Source organism: Rhyacophila brunnea, unplaced genomic scaffold, assembly GCF_057557595.1.
Source record: "Rhyacophila brunnea isolate RB1 unplaced genomic scaffold, BYU_Rbru_1.0 scaffold_20, whole genome shotgun sequence".
NCBI lineage: Eukaryota > Metazoa > Arthropoda > Insecta > Trichoptera > Rhyacophilidae > Rhyacophila > Rhyacophila brunnea.
In genome coordinates, this window is record NW_028232860.1 from 32,008,167 (window position 1) to 32,030,325 (window position 22,159).

General features: G+C 34.3%; 1 protein-coding gene across 1 annotated transcript in view; it reads left to right on the forward strand.

Moving 5' to 3' along the window:
• Positions 1-18,557, forward strand: part of Brf (Brf RNA polymerase III subunit) — a 164,611-nt gene extending 146,054 nt beyond the window's left edge. Inside the window, exons 6-12 of the mRNA XM_085948302.1 lie at positions 993-1,219; positions 2,012-2,117; positions 7,299-7,418; positions 7,706-7,942; positions 12,828-13,095; positions 13,715-13,908; positions 18,296-18,557. Of these exons, the coding sequence (XP_085804428.1) occupies positions 993-1,219; positions 2,012-2,117; positions 7,299-7,418; positions 7,706-7,942; positions 12,828-13,095; positions 13,715-13,908; positions 18,296-18,426 (1,283 nt within the window). The 3' untranslated portion in view covers positions 18,427-18,557. The remainder of the gene's footprint in view (positions 1-992; positions 1,220-2,011; positions 2,118-7,298; positions 7,419-7,705; positions 7,943-12,827; positions 13,096-13,714; positions 13,909-18,295) is intronic.
• Positions 18,558-22,159: the final 3,602 nt, after the last annotated feature.

Genomic DNA, 22,159 nt, shown 5'->3' on the forward strand with positions numbered 1-22,159 from the left:
GAATTAACTGAAAATGAATTCAATTCTACTTAAAGATGGCTAAAAGTATTAAAAAAATGCATTGGCATCGTGTTTTGATATATTCTAAAAGTTTCAAATGTCTAGCTAGTCGGGAAGTTAGTTAAAAATCGATTGCAAGATTTGTACCGGACAAAGAACCACCGGACAAATAAGAATACGAGCTAAGAAAAATGTTGTAAAATAGAATAAGAAGCAGTATTAGAAAAATAGTATAAAGAGTAAATTTAAAACTTATAAAGTAGGTACATGGACGTACACCAAATGAGCTAAGTAGATCCTTTATTTTTAAATTATAAAACAACGTCCACCTATACCTATCCTCACGTTAGTAGAATATAGCAATATCCAAAGCGATTTTGTTGAACGGAGTTATTTCCCTCCCAATTGGCATTACCAATGCCAGGTTAGTTCTGCACATTGGGAGAACAAACAGCTGATGCTCCCGATTTCTAAGTTAGTTTATCAGGGACACACAGGTCAATTACTACCAATAATGGCAGTAAGGAGGAGGCAGGAGTTCTCATTTACACCACGTATAAGTCGGAAAAATACGTGGTCAAACATAGATGTCTTCTAGCATTTAAACTATTATGTTAGTATACCTAAGAGGCAGTCCGTTGAATAAAGTCACGGATAGTATCCATACAAAGTAAAGGACTCTCAAAAGGTCGTTCTTCAACTGATGCGGGTCCCAAACAATCGACCCACTATTGTGTTAAAGTTACACGATTGTTCATCAAATCTAAATAATGATTGTATATAACACCTTTTCCATGTAGGTTTATAACCTTGGAAAGGTCTTATTATCCCAGTAAAAATCTCCCTGTCAAATCGACAAAAAATCACAAACTGATATCGTTGTTCGGTTCGTATTGTTACAGAATTGTGTTTCATATAGAAAAATAAACGTTGGTGTTGTCTATGACTATCTACAAGCATTGTTTTCATTCTCCTATTATCTCATCTTCCAGCTTTACTGATAGCCGCGCGCCTTCACGAGTTCAACCGTGTGCCAACAGACGTGGTGCGAATTGTCAAGGTCCACGAGTCCACTCTACGAAAGCGTCTCCTCGAATTCGGAGATACTCCATCATCAGCTTTGACACTGGATGAGTTTCTTACAGTAGATCTTGAGGAGGAACAGGATCCGCCTGCTTTCAAAGCTGCTAGGCGTAGAGATAAAGATAGGCTGCAAAAGGTATTATAATTATTTCATATTGACAATATCTCTACAGTCGAACTTGGTTATTACGAGGAAGATGGGACCGACTGAATTTGCTCATTATAAGCGTTACTTGTTTTATCGTTACCTATATAAGATTTTTTGCAAACCATCGTAAAAAGCCCCGAAACAAGCATGGCTTTCATAAATTACAAAAGAAGTTGTTTATTGTAATGAAGTGGTAAGCCACCGGTGTTGGTAGGTAGGCTCACTTCACAAAGCTTGGATTTTTTACATGCAATTTCAATCGCGCGTGCGTGGATACCTTTTCAATGTTGTCGGCGAAAACACCAATTAGGTAGGTACATAGACGCTTAACTAGTGTCATAAACGTAATCCGATCCCGGCGGTATGGGTCTAGTTAACTGCCCGGTCGGATTTTATTGCTTAGGGTCGAAAATGTTGTTTTTAAACAATCGACACATGAACAGTTTTGCTCGGTATACCCGAGAAGTAGCTCTTTATAATAGTGAATAATGTATGAAGAAAATCATAAACTAAAATGTCAACAAAAATGTTTCCTCACTACATCCAAGATCTCACTATTTCCGTGATCGTAATAACCAAGTTCGACTGTATTATATAGATATACGTAGAAGTGAAATGCGAAGATCCCCCCAATAGACTATATAGTAGAGAGTAAAGAAGATACAGGGCTACCTTCGTATAAACACAAACATAAATAAATGATAACATCTTTATACACCCCCACATTAAAATAATTATAATTATGTTTTTTTCCTAACACATGGACCATATTTTTTTCAGCTAATTGATGAAGAAGGTGGCGACTTAGTAATGTCCGAACTGCAGAAAGAGATTGAAACACAATTGGAGAGTGATGGAAAGAAGAAGAGGACGCCTAGCAAGAAACGTATTTATGACCATATTATTATTATTTTGTCGAACATACAACCATGTTCATAGATCATAGTGATGTTTCCATCTATTCCAAAGACTAGAATATTAGTCTTGGTAATTCGGTTTTTAATATTAGTATTTTTTTTAATTAGTAACCTTTTTCCATCAAAGTCTTATACTATATCGACTATATGATTTTTTTTATTAACTAAAGTCACATATCTTAATTACATATTATGAATCTATTTATTAATGCAATATTGGTTTTGATAATTCGGTTATATATGATTTTTTATTAGTTGCGATCGTGTATCATAATGGGTCTACCCATTTATTGTTAATGCTGAAATATTAATTTTGCTAATTCGGTTATTAATGTTTGTAATTTTTGAACCCTTCTCTGTCAATGTCCATGATTGAAAAATCTATGTACATACTGTACGACAACATTATTTAGGCAACAACAGGAAGTCGCTCTTATCGCGTATAGAATATTTCACAGTGTTGTCATTTTTTGAGAAAACATATCCCGCGAAATTAGGTTTTAAGTTGATATCAATTCTATTCTCAGTAAGTTTATAAGTACATTAATTTATAAGTCTAATTATTGTTCAATAAATATCAATAGAATTTTTTTTTCAAATAATTTCACCTCTTGATTATTACTATTATATTAGGTTAATTAATACAGCGTAATTATTGAATTTGGAAGGAAATGTATCATTGAACCCACATTAACTGATAATATTGCTGCAGGTATTTATTAATTAAATAACTAGAACACAAATTATGAGTAAAAAAGTAGAAGTGAAAGATATAACATATTCAATATTATATTGATGACCCAATCACATGTTTTATAATTTACAAATGATGTCTTTATATCGTATTTTTAGTAAAATTGTTGTAGAAACACATACTGTGAAAATAATTTTCTATAAATTAAATTATATCCACCTTACATAAATTTTAAAACAATATGTACCTACTTATCGGTTTAAAAATTAGGAAAATAATTAGGAAAAAATAGGATAATTCATTAACTAACTAATGATCATTTATACTTAATTATTATACGTCTAAAAATATTAATAAAATAGATTACGATACACATAACTTTATAATATACAAACATAATTTCCAGTATTTGGGGAAATATTTCTAGTATTACAACACTGAATTTTGACATACCTGACATGACAGGAACCCGTAAAATGGGCTTGTTGAAAGTATTGTATAAGCTCGCCTTTAATTACTACTCTTTTTCTTCTTCGCAATAAATCAAAAGTTTACTGATAATAATTTGAATATCATTTCGTATTGTTTTAGACATCTTTTGAATATAAAAAGCTTCAAATTACGTAAATTGATAGATGCGTCCAATACCAAGTGTCAAAAATGTAATGAAAAATTTGGGGGCGTTCCTAATTTGAAACCGGAAATTCGATTAGCTGTACGTAGTTCACAGATTTGCCACGTAGCCAAGATGAAGTTGCCGGACAATAGTTGTAAACTTTTTGCCCAATAAATAATATTGTTTGGTAATTCATTGCTACTTCTTTTTTCTCCACTACTAATCATATGTTACGTTACTTCCACTGACATCTAATCGACAATATATTATAATATTTATACATATATTATTATTATATAAATGCCTAATTTATATGTTAATAATGAATTGTATAGATTTTTATCACATCAAATCAAATCAAATCAAATTTATTTATTTTACATATAATGAACATAACAAATTATAAATTCAAAGCGTTCACGACATGACATAAAATAAGTGTTAATAATAAAAAAAAAAAAAAAAATACAGAGAAAAAGTAATAAAATAAGAAAATAAATTAAATAAGTAACAAAATAAAAGTAGATGGAAGCACACAGAGTGAACTTTGATAAACCCTATCTTAAAAACTTATAAAACAACGTCCACCTAAATTCACCCTCACGTAAGTGGAATATATCAATATCCGAAGCGATTTCATTAAGCATGGTTACTGCCCTCCCAATTGGCATTACTAATGGCAGGTTAGTTCTGCACCGTGGGAGAACAAACAACGCATGCCCTCGATTCCTAAGGTAATTATCAGAGACACACAAGCCAATACCACCAAGAATGGCAGAGTTCACATTTACGCCGCGTATAAGTCTGAAAAAATATGTAGCTAAATAAAGATCCCTTCTAAATTTTAAGCTACAGTATGTAAGCATCCCTAAGAGAAAATCAGTCGGATAGAGCCACGGATAATATCCATACAACCGAAAGTAAAGGAGTCGTAAAAATTTCTTTTGGACTCTCTCCACCATAAGGCCGTACTTCAACTGATGCGGGGCCCAAACGATAGACCCACTCTCAAGTCTGCTTCTAACTAAGGAGTTATAGAGAATTTTTAATACCGTAACATCCGAAAAGACCCGGGAAGTACGCAAGACAAAGCCCAACATCTTTAGCGCCTTTTTACAAATGGTATCTATATGACCACTAAACGTCAGTTTACCGTCAAATGTAATTCCAAGATCTCTTACAGATGCTATTCGCGAGAGAACTCTGCCATGCATCGAGTACTGGAAAAACAATACTCGTGAGGCTTTAGTAAACGATAAAACATTGCATTTATCAATATTGAAGTCCAGTTTGTTACGCCTGCCCCAATCTAATATATTATCTATATCAAGTTGAAGTTGACGACAATCGTCCAAGGTGACAACTTCCATGAAGAGTTTCAAGTCGTCAGCAAACAACAAAAACATAGCACTTTTAATTACCAATGCTATGTCATTTATAAAAATCGTGAACAGCAATGGCCCTAAGTTTGAGCCCTGGGGGACACCAGAAAATGTGTAAAAGGTCTGTGACTGATAAAGGCCGTACGAAACGTATTGTTGACGGTTCCTAAAATAACTCCCGAATAGCTTTAGAAATCGATCCGACAATCCAATAAGTTGGAGTTTTCCCATTAGAATATCGTGATCGACTCTGTCAAATGCCTTCGAGAAATCATTGTAAGAACAGTCAACCTGGCTGCCTCTATCTAGTACTGACGACACATAATCAGTGAATACCATCAGGTTGGTTTCCGTTGATCGGCCTGCTCTAAATCCATGCTGTTCATTCATTATAAATGACTCAATTTTTGGAGAAATCATGCTGTGCATGATCATCTCCAGAACTTTTGCTGGTGTAGAGAGAACAGCTACCGGCCTGTAGTTTTCTACTGACGACTCTGTACCACTCTTATGAATTGGAGTCACCTTCGACATCTTCCATAATTCCGGAAAGATACCTGTCTCCATTGTAAGATTATATATATATGCAAGTGGGCCTTTGACAAAATCAACACACCCTTTTAAAAAAAATGTAGGGACGTTATCCGGTCCCAAAGAGCGCGTATTCTTAAGTTTTTTAATAAATCGAAACACGTCACCTTCATCAATTGGGAAGATGTCAACGGATTGGGCACCGCACGATCGTTTTCTTGACGTTGAGGCGACATCCAGATTCGGAATACTACTTGCGTAGACGGACCTGAAATGACCAGCAAATGCTTCTGCCATTCCATGTCCAGTCACCTCTTCGCCCTTCCAAGTCATCGAATTGGCAAATCCACCATCCTTTCTTAATGATTTTATATAATCCCAAAACGATTTAGGATTTTCGCGAATGCAATCCCTTACCGATTCCATATATGTTCAATAGGCCAGCCGAACAGTTTGTCTCACTCTCATACGATAAAGGCCAAACATTTCATAGTCATGCTGACCATGCTTAGCCTTCCAAGCTGTATGATAGTAGTGTTTGACTCTAATGTCTTTAATAATTTCCCGTGAAAACCACTTCGGATATCGTCTTCCACCTCGACATAGTGACTTCCTTGAAAAACATTTATTAAACACATTATATACAACATTATAAAAGTATTGTACCGCCTCATTCACATCAAAAATCTCACGCAACTCACTCCAATCTACTTCACTCATTAAAGAGTAAAGCAGCTTGAAATTTCCACCATCAAACTTCCATCCCCCACACCAGTTAGCTCCGTGTGAGGGAATTTCCGTTCGCAGCGGGCGAATCGTATGAAATACGTGTAAAAAAACCAATGTAGGGTGGTACACATCCTCTCGTATCAAAGGTAATGTACATCTCGAAATTGATAAAATAGCGTTACTGAAAATCCTATCCAGAAGTCCACCTTTAGAGTTAAGAATATCATTGTACTGGGAAAATCCAAAAACAGCACACAGAAATTCCAGTTCACTCTTGACCCTTTCACCGCTGCGCGCTGAGTTTAGGTTAAAATCTCCCATCACAATAACCCTCTTATCCCCAAATACGACGTTACTAGATAACATTTTTTCAACAAAAAGTTTATACGCCTCCACTTCACTTGCTGGAGGAAAATACACGACACAAACGTAGACAGTTTCTCCGTTACAGGTTAGTTTAACCCAAAGGTCCTCGTTAGAAGTCTCCAAAATACGAAAACGTTCGGCCTGCAACCCTTCCATATTTCTAACTCCCAGGAGGCAGCCTCCTCCCTGCCTGAGGCCTGTTCCGGAGTCTCGATCCCTTCTAAAGACAGCATAATCACTACCAAAATATTCACGACTGAAAACACTGCCATTAAACCACGTTTCAGTTAACGCTATGACGTCATAGTCGTCAGCTAACACGCCGTTCAAAAAATCCACAGATTTTGTCTTCAAGCCGCGAACATTCTGATAGTAAAAAAACAGTTTATCTGAACGGTGACTGTTCCGAAGTCAGCTAACCGGCAACCGTGGAGTTTCCACTCTCGACACCCATTCTTTTATGAATGAATGACGTGGCCAGTTATCCGCCTTCAAAACAGTGTCCGTGACATCAGAAGGGATACCTACCTTGAAGGATGCATAGTCCCCCCTTGATTTGATTTTCACGACTGTGAAATCAGCGGTACATAACTTATTTAAATAAACATCAGTTCGTTGCCCTTCGCCCCCCAACCCATAACCACATGCGCAGATGAATAATAAATTATTTTTCAATTGAATTTTTCTACTGTATATCTTTCCTAGCAGAGTGGGAGTGTACCTTTGAGAGATAAAAAATCTATACTCACCTTTAATAGTTTATACTAGTGCTACCTTTATATAACATAGCCGGATCAAGCTCAATGTAATAGTTTATTCTTATCTTCCTCAGAATTAAACCAAGAAGTAGTAGAAGCTGATCAGTTTGCGTACCAGAGCACCATCGAAACCATCAAAGAGTCCTTGGTTGATGATCCGGAGAGTGGAAGCATTGCCATTCCACAAGAACTAGGTATAACATTCAATGAAAATTATTTTTCTATCTGACTACTGATTGTACATTATTCCATTCTGTCCCAAATCATTTTAGCAAAACTGGTTTTTCCTTCACCCCACCTTCACCCCACCTTCACCCCACCTTCACCCCATCTTCACACCTTTTTTGATGTATCTGTTCCTTAAAAAGAACTTCGTGCCTTAGAAAGAAATTGTACTACAGCAATTTTTAGTCAGATAGTGAGTTTTAACGTTAACCAAATATAAATTCTAATAAAATATCACTATTTTTCTAAACCTTAGGACCTGATCTAGCGAGCATGGGACTATGCCTAGATTCCGACAACCCACCAACTGTCGGAACACCAGCAGCTTCCACCGTCCAGCCTCAAACTTTCGAAGTATTCACCGCCGAGGGCATGCCTCTGGATGATGTGGATGACGATGAGATCGACTCCATTATTATGACTCGTATTGAAGCATCCATTAAAACTCAACTGTGGCATCAGTTAAACAAGGAATACCTCAACGAACAGAGATGTAAGAATAATAATTATTATTACTTTATAATATCTATATTTTGTCAATTATCTTAGCCAAAAATTAAATCAATTAATTAGAAAATGACAATTATAATGTTATCTTAAGGGCTAACCTAACCGAATTTTTTTTTTAAACGGTAATTGTTCAAACAAGCGCATTAACATCATTTTACTCCCTACTTCAATTATAGTTTGTCAATTTATGGCTACGTCCGTATGTTGTAGCTTAACCACTAGGGAATGCCAAAAGAAATGGCGTATTTCAAAAAAACACTACCTTATTCTTAGGTCAATAATTATTATAAAGCAATCATTATTCGTAGGATATTTATCACACTTGAATGGTCAAAGACATAGCTTATAATCAGTATCTTTAGAATTATCTTCAAATGTGTTAATCTTGCCCATTTTTTGAATAATAAAATGCCTAATTCTTGTCAAATTTGGGATCACGGAGATTATCAATATAATTTTTTATCGTAAATATTTCACTATAAAATTGTCGATATAAATTATACTGATGGTTTTATAAATGCGTTTAAAAATTAATAAACGTAAAAAATCTTAACCCCACTGCACATTTATGTACTGAAATATGACTATATTCTAAAACATTACAGCGAGAGGTTTAAAAGAATACTATTTTATGTAATAAAAATACTTTATGCGGTCATCAAATGTTTAAAATAAATATAACGGATAATACGGCTTCAAAATTATATAAATAGATTATCTACTTAAGGAATGTCCAGGATCATGCTTTGAAAATATAACAAAAGCTCCATTTTGACCTACGCTGAGCATGTCCCCCCTTAACCCTTTATAGGGCAAAGCATTTTTTTCTTCATTTCAAACCGTTCTCTATCATTTTGCATCCGATATTTAATATTTTAAAACAATTTCAATATAAAAATATAAAATATCTATCAGAAATTTAGAAAAACAATAATTTATGATGGTTTTTTTATCAACCAGTGCCCATTCAGGTGTTTTTTTTTTTTTTGATTTTTATATATTTTTTTTCAAATAAAACAAATAAATAATGGTTGTACATATTATTTATTTAATCATAAGAAAAGTTACAATTCAATTTTTATTTTTTTACACCCATTTACGTAATACTTTTCAAAACATAGTATGCAAAGCGGTACGTTACATTGCTTACAAAAATAAAATATCCGTTTTGGCTCTCTAGCCGTACTACAATAAGCACATCGACAGCTCTTTTTCTTAGATTTACTCATGAACTGAAATAAAAACAAAACATATTATCGTAACAGTACCTACCGACCTACAACATTACCATAGTATGATGGGGGAGGTCTTCATCCAGCAGTGGATAGACCCCGGCTGATGATGATGATGTTACTTCTACAGTCAAATAATATAATACAATACAACTTCATGAAAGTTGCGATATTGATTGTAATTTAGTACTTTAGCATTCAATTGATGTCACAACTAACAAAAAAACACCATTTCTTCGCGGATATTTTGAAAGCTTTTCCGATTCCAAATATTTTGAGTAAAAATAAAATATATTTATGATAGTCTATATTCACAATAAAATATAACTATACATAGCTGCCTAAGCCGCTTATTTATGTTTAAAATAATTCTAGAAGTTAGCCGTGCGAATTGCAAATTTAAGGTTATGTACTTCCCGCTTGGCAATAGAATGATGAAACAAGTACTCTATCACAATGTATTTGTAAAAAATATAATGTAAATCGATAAATAAACGCATATTAAATACTTATGTACACACCTTTTTTCATAACACATAATATAATATAAATGGGATAATATAAAGTGTCACTCCCGAATTCGTCGAGTCGCGACCGCAAATGCGCAATTGCCGATACATCGACCAATCGTTGAAATAGTGTTTTGCAAGCGATTGACGTACACTTCATATTAGATGGTTTATTTCGTGACCAGAGAACGTTCTCGACAACGTCTTGACACACTAAGGTTGATATTTCCATATTTAGTGTATTACTTATAGCTCATAAATGAGGTGGGCGATAAATAAACCGTTTTCGACCTTTGCCCTATCAAGGGTTAATATATTGACATCATCCACTAAATTGACCCCTTAGGCCAGAGTCAACTTGTGACACTCCTATAACATTGAGTTGGCTGCAACTAAGAGAAATATTACTATGATGCTATATTTAAGTAAGTACCTAGCGTTATAAATAGATATCCAAAACTAGTCATACAATGGTAATTAACCTTGTACCTGAATGTTTTGTCAGTGAGCCATTTCCGAGAAAGTCACTTGGTACCGGGAGGGGACGACAATTAGGTATTATTGTCACTTGTTATTACCTGTGATTTGCGGGTAACGCAAATAGGGAGCTTACTCCTCGGTGAGCAGGAGACATCATTTTATTAAATAGTCAATGTCTGCTCCTTAGTCGGAGGATATGAAGACCACATGGCGCCTCAAAGAATCACTGTCTCTCGTCAATCATCATACCTCTTTACAACCCCGTTTTAATTGTATTAATAATATAATATAACCTTTGTTAACAATGAGGTGAATTAAAATATTATTACTTAAGGGGGGACATGCTCAGCGTAGGTCAAAATGGACCTTTTGTTCTATTTTCAAAGCATGATCCTGGACATACCTTAAACGTTGTAGATAATCTATTTATATAATTTTGAAGCCGTATTATCCGTTATATTTATTTTAAACATTTGATGACTGCATAAAGTATTTTTATTACATAAAATAGTATTCTTTTAAACCTCTCGCTCTAATGTTTTAGAATAAAGTCATATTTCAGTACATAAATGTGCAGTGGTGTTAAGATTTTTTACATTTATTAATTTTTAAACGCATTTATAAAACCATCAGTATAATTTATATCGACATTATTATAGTGAAATATTTACGATATAAAATTATATTGATAATCTCTGTGATCCCAAATTTGACAAGAATTAAGCATTTTACTATTCAAAAAATGGGCACATTTGAAGATAATTCTAAAGATACTAATTATAAGCTATGTCTTTGACCATTCAAGTGTGATAAACATCCTACGGATAATGATTGCTTTATAATAATTATTGACCCAAGAATAAGGTAGTGTTTTTTTGAAATACGCCATTTCTTTTGGCATTCCCCAGTGGTTAAGCTACAACATACGGCTGTAGCCATAAATTGACAAACTATAATTGAAGTAGGGAGTAAAATGATGTTAACACGTGTGTTTGAACAGAAAAAAAGCTCCATTTTGACCCAGGCTGAGCACGTCCGCTCTTAAATATAATGTGAATATCCGATGCTCAGTGACGCATAGTGATGCCTATGGATCAGTAATTAGTGTTTATATATATATATATATATTTTTTAATACTGTGACAGGCCACGAGGCCCAATCAGAATCAGATGTATTGTGACCTCACAGGGAATCGAACCCAAAACACCTGTTATTAAAAGTCAGTGCATTACGCATTGTAATACAAGTAGTGGCGATAAATTATTTAATGACCCTAATATTTAGTAGTGACATCTTTTAGTAAATCATATCACTAATATCATATGCACGATTGTCATTGAGATGTTTGAATTTTCTTCTATTACATATGGAAAAATTTCATAGATGACTTAAAAATCGTACTTAGGTTTATTTTTGGATAACTAGGTACTTCAAACAGACCATTGCCTATTGATGATGTAAGCATAATTTTTTAGTTTTAATAATAATATATAAGGTAAATCGGGGGAATATGCCTAATTTTTACTTTGATGGAATTTTTTTTTTTTCGACCATATCCGATCCTGATAGGATCATATGGGCTCCCACAGAGTGGAGGTTTGTATTGACAGATTTTGTTTTATAAGAGAAATGGATGTCAGCCACTTGCTCAACTTATTAGGTCCATTCTCTGACACACACAAATTGAGAAACAATAATATGTGTACTTGCCAGACCCAGGATTCGAACCTGGGACCCACGGCTTTATAGTCCAACGCTTAAGCCGCGCGGTCACCGTCGGATTACTGATTGTAAAATAATAATATATTTATATTCAAAATAAAAACATACAGTATAACGATAACCCATATTTTACGTTTTTTAAGGGACTGAAAAAAAAAACCTAATTGGAGGAAAAATGTAAAAGGAGGTATTGAAAAAAAGAACATTTAAATTTCATGTTTCTAAAAAAATAACGTTTTATTAAAAAACAACATTCAATTAAAATTTTTATTAAAAATCGTTCGAATGTGACGACCCAATCATTGTCAAGCGCGCGTAACTCGCATATTTTGAATATTTCCGAAGTAAATCGCGGGAAAGAAAAACGTAAATGCGGGTATTAAATGTACTGAAATACATCGGGACTGAAAAAAATACATGCAATTGCCGGGAAAACGTGAATTCCGGGCACGTAAAAACGAGGTTATACTGTAGTTATATTAGAAAAACACTTTTAATATTTAGCAGTAATAGTATTAACTGGAACAATATAATAAAATATAAAACTAAAAATGCCATCTTCCCCCACTTTGTCGGGGTAAGATGCCACAAACTGAAATAAGAAAATAAATTTTTAATACAAATGAAAACATTTAAAAATTAATCAATTTTCTGAGCTGAATGTTTCGAAGCCCTGCATTATACCTTGATACCTCAATAATTTCAATAACCAAATATAAGTCAAAATATAAGGTACTGTTACTGACTCATTAGCTCTGAGACGTTCATAAACATAATAAAATGGCCCCTTTATTCGAATACAAAGGCCTCCTTATTATATACGAGCGCGACACCGGTGTCCCGTCTGAAACGGCCCTTAGGGGTGATGGGAATTAAGCTGTGAGTTTTACCAATTAAGACTAGCACAATGGTTTCAAATTACAGTGAAAGAAGAAATCAGAGCGAAGGAACGAGAGGAAGGCAAACCGGAGAAGAAAAAGCGCAAAGCAGGCGGAAAGAAAAAAGCCGCCATCGGACCTTCGGCGTCTGCTGGAGAGGCCATTGAGAAGATGCTCCAAGAAAAGAAGATCAGCAGCAAAATAAACTATGATATTTTGAAGACTTTGAACAGGAGCGGATCGAAGGTGGATGATACGGTGATGGAACAGAAACCAGATGTAGCCACCATCGTTATGGAATCACCGAGCCGAAAGTAAGTTGTGAAACACTAATATTCATGAAGAATGTTAGCTGAATGGGTGCTGTAGTTATTCAGCCATGATATCCTGCGTCAGTCATGACGCATTTGCTTACAAGATGATGTACGACTGACTTACGGTCATCCTCATACTCACCTGTTTCAAGTCAGTCGCACAAGAATGACATATGTCTAAGTAATAATATACATGCAGATATATTCTAACAACTACTCATCTGAGGTGTTTCAAATTCCATCAACAATAGTAATGGTTTTTCTGTAATTTTAAATTAAATTACTTTACTTTAATTCATAGATTGTATCAGTTTCGAAGTCCTTGCAATTGCTAATATTTTTAATTAAATATTATTTAAATGCAGATTTAATTGCAGTTTTGAAGTTAGAAGAGATGTTTATTTCAATATGTGTCTTATCTGACTTATGCGTGGTGTAAATGAAATCTTTTGCTAGTATTAATCTCTATGTCTGTGATAATATCCAAGAAATCAGTAACAGAACTAACCTGCCATTGGTGATACCAATTGGAAGGACAATACCTGTGTTAAACGAATTGCTTTGAGTATCATTACATCCTTTATTGATCTATAACTAATAGATCTATTATTTTTTGTAGAAGACAACTTGCAGAGAGCCCCGGAAAGCGACCAATCGTTTTATCTTCCCCGGTTAAAATGGCAGCATTGAATAAGAGATCAAGAACTACAAAATCGGCGGGTCAGGTCGGACTTCCGGTTGTTCAGTCACCTCAAACTCCTGCCTCTGTTGAAGATCAGCCAAAACCAACTGAGAGACCCGATGATGACGCAGGTAATTTCCTGGGTTTATTTTTATTAGGTAATCTTAATTTAATTATAACAAACCAGTTGACATCTTCTCTACTGTATAAAGCACATCTGGATTGTTACATCACCAAGATACAGTGACCGTAGTTATTTATCGATAAGATCAAACAGCATTTCCGCTAAAGAGAGAGTATATGGACCATGGCCCCCACATCTTGCAGCGGGCACCCTACATATCGCAGGGTTTAAGTCAGTGTAACACAGAAGCGTTCTCCAAATGGTGTTCCGGGTAAAATTAAGGGTAATCAATGTATTTTTAGCAATTTTTCTCGCGAGTGAGAAAGTATTCGGCACCCTTATAATCTGTGCGACAAGCGCTAGAGTAAGATAAAAGGTTTACAGATGTGTAGAAGATTTTGTTGTCGGCGTAGCCGCCAAATCTTAATTTTTTGCTTAACTAAGCGTCGATAACCTGCGAGCGCATGTTGCTAAAATTGATATTTTTTGTGTTAAGGCCATGCATTAGTTGAGGCACGGTCTAAAAAGATCGTTGCTAGGCGATGTGCGGATTGCGGGTCGCGGGTGAAAATGACGCCTGTCAAACGAAATATTATTTCTCATATATATCCAACATACGTCCATTTTATGTTCTGTTTATTATTCTATTAGTATCAATAATAATATATTCATTGACATGTTTGCTTTTTAAAGTAAATGGGTAAAGTTTTTAGTCATCTTTACACGATTTTAGAATTAATTGGCCCGTCGCCATCACGCAGCAAAGTGACGTGCGTCCGACTCCACGTTCTCTCAATGAATGCGAAGCAAGTACAAATTTTCGTCGCGCGTACAGTTGAACATTATTTGGCGTTTCACTGATGCGTCACCTTAAACATAAAGTCAGTGGTAAATATTTTTAGCTAATTAAGTAGAAAAGATGGTTCTGTGTGCTGTATTAAAATTTAGTACCCGTACTGATAAGCAAAAAAATGGTATTACGTTTCATAGGTAAGTTAATGCGTCATGTTCGTGATAATTTATTTATATATTATTATATATTTTAATATCAAGTGACCGTGTTTCTTTAAAATAACTTAAATTATGGATATTTTTACCTAATGGTTGCATTTTGACCGCTTAAAAATACTATATAACGTAAAAAAATAGAAAAATATATTTTAATTCTGAGCGTCTAGTGCGAGCACTAGCGAAATGGTCTATGGTCTCGAACATTTGTATACAAATGCGTTCGCTCGCCCACAAACCAAACGCACGGCACGGAGCTTCATTTAGCAATGCAATGGGTGGCGTCTAGATGTATCTATAGTCTAAGGCTGCAGGCGATTATTTTTACCATTAGAGCAAATTTGTGATGTGTGTTTATCTCACTTATATCACAAGTAGACACGCCACGCAGGGCCCGGATTTCCAGGCTAGAGCCCTGTCAGCTCCCCTCATGATATGGACCTTTGCCATTAAACGACATGTGAACTGATTTTTGTTCCACTGTGAAGTTCATTTAAGGCGATACATCAGTGAAACGGCAAATAATTTTCAACTATAGGCGCGATGAAATTTTGGACTCGCTGCCATTCGGAGAGAGAACGTCGAGCTGAAAACACGTCAATTTGTTTCATGATGGCGACGGGGGTATTAATTCTTAAATCATGTAAAGATTACTAAAAACGTTACCCATTTACTTTAAAAAGAAAACATGTCAATGAATATATTATTATTGTTACTGATAGAACAATAAACAGAACATTAAATGGACGCAAGTTGGAATTATATGACAAATTATATTTCGTTTGGCATGTGTCATTTGCACTCGCGACCCGCAATCCGCGCATCGCCTAGCCACGATCTTTTTAGACTGTGCCTCAACTGAAGTATAGCCTTAATAACAAATAAACCAAATGCAGCAGTTACGCAAATCTTCTGCACTAATTGTATTTTAAATTCTGGACTTCAGTGGGAAAGTGTCGTACATGCAAATTAACATTTTCAGTAGGTAGTGGCCGACACACAATTATTAAAAATTGTATCAAATAACTACATATTTTAATATCTTGAAGAAAAATATGCAGGCTATTATTTTTACCATTAGAGCAAATTTACGCAGTAGTTACACAGCAGTTACTCAGATCTTCTGCACTAATTGTATTTTAAATTCTTGACCCCAGTGGGAAAGTATCATTCATATAGAAATTAACATTTTCCGTATTGGCAAAAATGAAATTCTGCCATTATTTTCTTATATTTGAGACATTAATTTCGAAAACCGTTAATTCTAAAATTCAGTATTAGTTGGTGCTAAATGCTATTAGCTTTTTTTTCTTCGTATTTTACTTGCAAATTAGAACAATATGCCCATTTCTATTATACATAATTTTTGTTAGATTTTTCCCATACAATGTGTGACAGTTTTTTAAATTAAATGTGTCATTTATAAATCAAATATCTGGTATAATAACATACCCATTTCCTGGTGGTAAGTATTAACATTCTGGGTAATTGTGCCGCAGAGGTGGACACGAGCTTTCATAATTTTTTTTTTTTACGAAAACAGTTTATTCCATGTAGACAATAATTATAATAAATACCTTTTTCTGACGGCACATCAACTTTTCGATCCAATAATCGTTAATTGAAAATTTAAAATTATTTTGATACACCATTATCACAAACTAAGATTATATGAGGTAATATTAGGTTGGGGAAAGTTACATTAGGTTAGGTTAGGTTTGGTTTGATCTAAAAATAAAGTTGTAAAATATCATGTCCACCTTTGCGGCACATTTACCTCATTCTGCTTTAAAGATTATGTGGTTATTTATATCAAAGAAATCTTATTTTAGAAAAAAATATTAATTTAGAAATTTGTGGTTTTAATGTAAAAAAATGTTTTATTTTTTGTCTGTCAGTTCTATCGATCTTTTCAAATTTTAGAACTATTTGAAAAATCATTCAAAAACAAAAATATGTATTTTCCAAATTTCAAATTTGTCTCCATTTTGTGTCAACTTGAATGTGCCGTGGTGCGTGTCAAACTGGTGTCATACAAAATACTTCTTTCAAACATTCTATGAATCACTCAATCTACCATTGGAAGATGTGTGTGTGTGTGACGAGCAATATTAATTATCAAATACATCATTTATTTAGCCTATAAAGTTGGTATGCAAAAATGACGGTATAGTTAGGCTGTCACTCAGTGAGAGAAAACTAATAGGTCCATATCCTGACTCACACACAAATTGAAAAACAATATGTGTACTTGCCAGACCCAGGATTCGAACCTGGGCTCCACGGCGTTATAGTCCAACGCTTAAGCCGCGCGGCCACCGTGAGCGTTTTCCTCCATAGTCTCATAAAATTGTTTTTCACTGATAATATAAACAAATACAGTACTCTCTCATTAATCCGCCACCCCAAAAACAAGACAACTGTCCAATTAGTGAAAGCGGCAGATTATAGTGCATACATACAAAATATGGTAAAAATTAAAACAGGTATTTCGTAAAAATAGTTTCTTTGAGAAATTTGTAGTAGCAAATTACGGTTTTATTTATAATCAAAATCAAGTATTTACTACATTATATATATTTATAAACTAAGTTTATTAACTTAATATTAAACAGTAAATCACTTGACACAACCGGTTATTCAGTGAGGCAGATATTCTTAAATGACTTAGGATTCCTGGCTTTCCCAATGACCAAAAGCTTCATTTTGTGTATCCCGGTTGCATTGAAGCACGGCATAATTATTGCGATGCGGTCCTTGGGCACTTTCCTCCCTGGTACATTGCTTTCTTCGTGATGAACGTACATTTTACAAAGGAGAGGTTTCCAAAATAAACCCGTCTCATCTGCATTGTATACCTACTTGTACGCGGCGGACTACTGAATTTGACAATCAAAAACTGGAGAATTATAGAGCTTGATTTTGTGCTTTCAACTCAATGACATTAATATGGAAACAATATGGACAAAGCATCTGGAAAAAAAAATGACACTCACTTTTTTGTCGGGTCTGCCGAATGACATAATCTGTTCTAATGCCATTACAATAAAGGTGATATTGCTATAAATTCCCGATGCGTGATATCGCATAATGGAAATTGCGTGACGTGTACCTATACATTTGCGAATGTCGCTATGCGTGAATTTACTTGCTAGCTACTGTACTGAGTGCGTTGTCCATTAATAATGTCATTGTTTCAACTAGTAAAAATAACGGCGGATTATAATAGTTGTCGGATAATCGAGCGGCGGATTATTGAGAGTGTACTGTATGTTTATTATTAAAAATTACTTATTGTAAACAGTTCAAGTATCCTCTCACTATGGGTCATTTTTATAAGTGGAGTATGTAACACCTTGTATAATTGACATTTCTTTTTTTTACAGAATCAGAGTACTATGAAGAAGACGCAGAGTTACCTGAGGCTTCCGCAGCTCCTGAAATGGAGTCCTTATCACAAATGCTCCATTCACAGGACGATGAACAAGAATATTATGGATTCGACGACTATCAATAACTGCGTGTGACTTTATTAATAGTGAATTACCTATATTTAATAATATGTTACGAAACCTCTATACCTAATATAGGATACCTTCCGATGGATATAGAAGTGGAACTTTGTTTAGTGTAATCAACACTTATACCTTCACACTGGTGGTGGTGTTCATTAAGAAAAAGGCCTCTTGACTTGTTTTAAAGTCCGCTGTTATTTTCCAATATGGTTTTTAAATTTGCATTTGATTATCATAATATTCATTAACTAATCTAACTTAATTATTTATATATTAGGTTAGTAATGATTTAGGTATATTACAACAGTGGCGAAGGGTGGAGGTAGGCTATTAAGATCCGCCATAAATAATGCACACTAAACTTTGTCAGTCATACATATTCGTTTTCATTGAAATAACACTACAATTTAGAGATGATGTTGGTTAGTTTTTAAAAATCAATTAAACCCTGTGAAAACCAGACCATATTAGATAATAGTCAAAAAATACTAGTCTATCTATAAAATATCTAAAATTATGCAATTAAATCTAATATAACTTTGAATGTTTTATAGATAGAATAATATTTTGCATCTATTATAGTTTGGTTAGGCAGGGCTTAATGAATTTTAAAAAAATTTACCAAAAATATGTGTAATATGTATTCTTAATCCAACGAAAACAAATAAGTACGAATGAAAAAGTGTGCACAATTTTGTCGTATCGCCCAAAATATACGAAAACTAATATGGGTTGGTTTAGGAAGAGCTTAATTGATTTTTAAAAACTAACCAATATCATCTGTAAATTGTAGTCTTAGTTCAATAAAAACGAATACGTATGACTAACAAAGTTTAATGTGCACTATTTATGGCGGATCTTAACAGCCTACCTCCACCCTTCGCTACTGGTATATAATATACGAGATCTGATCAAAAAGTATCCGACCCTTAACTGGGCAGAAAAATTAACCATGTGTAAGCCTAAAACCTCTCCCTTGGGATTGCACAAACTTCTTACAGCAATCCCATCATTGTTGGAAACAGTTCTGGAACGGCTCCTTAGAAATGGAGTACACCTGAGCCTTTAAGTTCAACATAATCGGGGTAATGGGTATCGTCAAGCTTGTTGCAACACAGCTATTCAAGTTGTTCATTATTTACCATGAAATGAAAATACAACTGACACTATTAGCGCCTGTATACGTGCATGGATTTATTTGCAGCAATAGTGTGTACTTTAAACTATAGCGATAATAACTGTTTACACATAACAGTGCTGACTGGTTCTCCAATCTCATTCTTCAAGAGTAAGCGAGACGTGATGTTGTCATTTTATAGTACTTTTTGAAAATCGGTTAACCTCAAATTGAGCGGTGTAGTTCGTTTTTTTACCGGCAGGTTCGCCACTATCGTTCTACTGCGCAGGCGCAGATACAGAAAAAATCCCAACTGTCGCATGAAAATTCAGAAGCTTTCACACTTTTTTTGATTCATCCATGCAATCTTGCAACTTGCATGATAATACATCTTTAGACATGTATTTTCTTGTTATGGCCACGACAATATGTACTGGCAATAGTAAATCCATGCACGTGTAAACAGGCTATAAGTTTTACACCCTTACTCACAGGCTGACGGTCAGCGACTAACTTCCTCTGTCGGCGAGGAAAAATTCACAGCATACACATGGAGATACTCTCCAGATTTCAATGAAGTAGACCTCCCATGCGTGTTTGTTTCTGCGGGAAATTCGAAAGTCGGATACCTGGCATCCGACTTTAGATTAAGTCTTAATGTACAGCTCTTGTATCAGTGTGCTTTTCAGGGCCAGATTTATACTTAAAGGGACCTGCGGGTCTATTCTATACACAAGGTGACTATCAACCGCTAAAGTGATAAAGTGATAGTATTTATTACATATTTGTATTGAGGTATTATAATTGTTACAATAAGTTAGCCGTCTAAACAGTCAAAACTGTCTATCTTGGTCTAAATTTTATCACAGCACAGAGAAGTGCTAATTACTATAGAAGGCTACAACCAATTTATTGTAATTGTTACAATTAGTGCTAATACTTTGATACAAACCTACCCTAGTTAGCCGTCGTATTTATCACTTATCACTTTAGCAGTCGACGACTGGACTAATATTTATTGGTGCCCCTAAAATTAAAATTAATAAAACGTAATTAATTTATATACTTACCTATTTGATACTGAAAACTAATTTATATTTGTTTTATTGTACTTTTTATTACGATTACGCATGTTGAAGCTGTAAAAATAACATTTGTAATGCAATACAAGATTTCCTCTATATACTATTATCATATTATCATTCAATATACCCACAAAATGTGTGTCATTGTGGGATATAATAGTATTAACAACATTATTTTAGTTTATTTTTCAATTTAGGGGCTCAGGGCTATAGTCCCTTCAGTCTTATGGTAAATCTGACTCCCGTGCTTTGTTATCCTTGTTGTTTGTTATAATCGTTAATACCATGTATCACTTGTTTTATTTACCGATTTGGGGAACGTCAACTCAGGGCCTTGTGAGATTGTCATGTAATTTGTAGCAATGGTAATGTACGTCGCTTTTTGTTTCATCTATTTTTTTATTACTAGCAATAATTACTTTGATTTTAATTCTAATCTTCTTACATTAAATTTAAGTGATTTATTTTAGAAAAATTACATTCTGGATGAAAGTAAAAATTAAGTTTAATTTACATAATTTAAAAGTTTATCTTAGTAACGATTCTGATTCTTCTTGTAATAATAACAAATGATTACAAGATAAAAAGAACTTTTTATATATGTTTTAAAATTTTCTGTTGAATCATATAAACTTGACTTGACTAGCTTAAACGATCAAAAAAATTTGTACTTGATAGAAATAATACTGAAATGTCATTTTGACATTCATATTGATTTCCATAGTAACGCACGTACATATTAATAATTTAGTTGCTAGGACCTTAGCATCCAATAATAGTGTCTAAATAACTTTTCGTACAAAACAGAATTAACTGAAAATGAATTCAGTTCTACCTAAAGATGGCTAAAAGTATTTAAAAAATGCATTGGCATCGTGTTCTGATATATTCTAAAAGTTTCAAATGTCTAGCTAGTCGGGAAGTTAGTTAAAAATCGATTGCAAGATTTGTACCGGACAAAGAACCACCGGACAAATAAGAATACAAGCTAAGAAAAACGTTGTAAAAAATCAGCATTTCTGTGATAATATAATTATTTAAAACAAACCATTGACGAATACTTTAAATGCAGCTTATAATTATATCAATTATTGAAAAGGTGTCGCTATATATCGAATGATTTGTTGAAAACAATATAGGCATATTCAAACTGAGCACATGATAATCACTAGATATCACAAATAGTAGGAAGTCCAAGATGTTGTGTTCAATACAGGGGACATGGAGAATGCATGGATCTCAGTCCGGCAGAGAAGGTAAGAATGGAGAATGTAGGGTTTATCTCAGTCCGGCAGAGAAGGTAAGAATGGAGAATGTAGGGTTTATCTCAGTCCGGCAGAGAAGGTAAGAATGGAGAATGTCAGGTTTAACTGACAAAACACTGTGTCTACTCACAAGGTACTGCAACATCTTCTTGGATACATCCAGTGGTGTAGTGGGGCCAAAGCGTGCGAATATTAAGTTATTCACAATAATGTGTATAAACTTTTCCCAATTTGATCATTCATACCAATCTTACGTTGATACACTGAC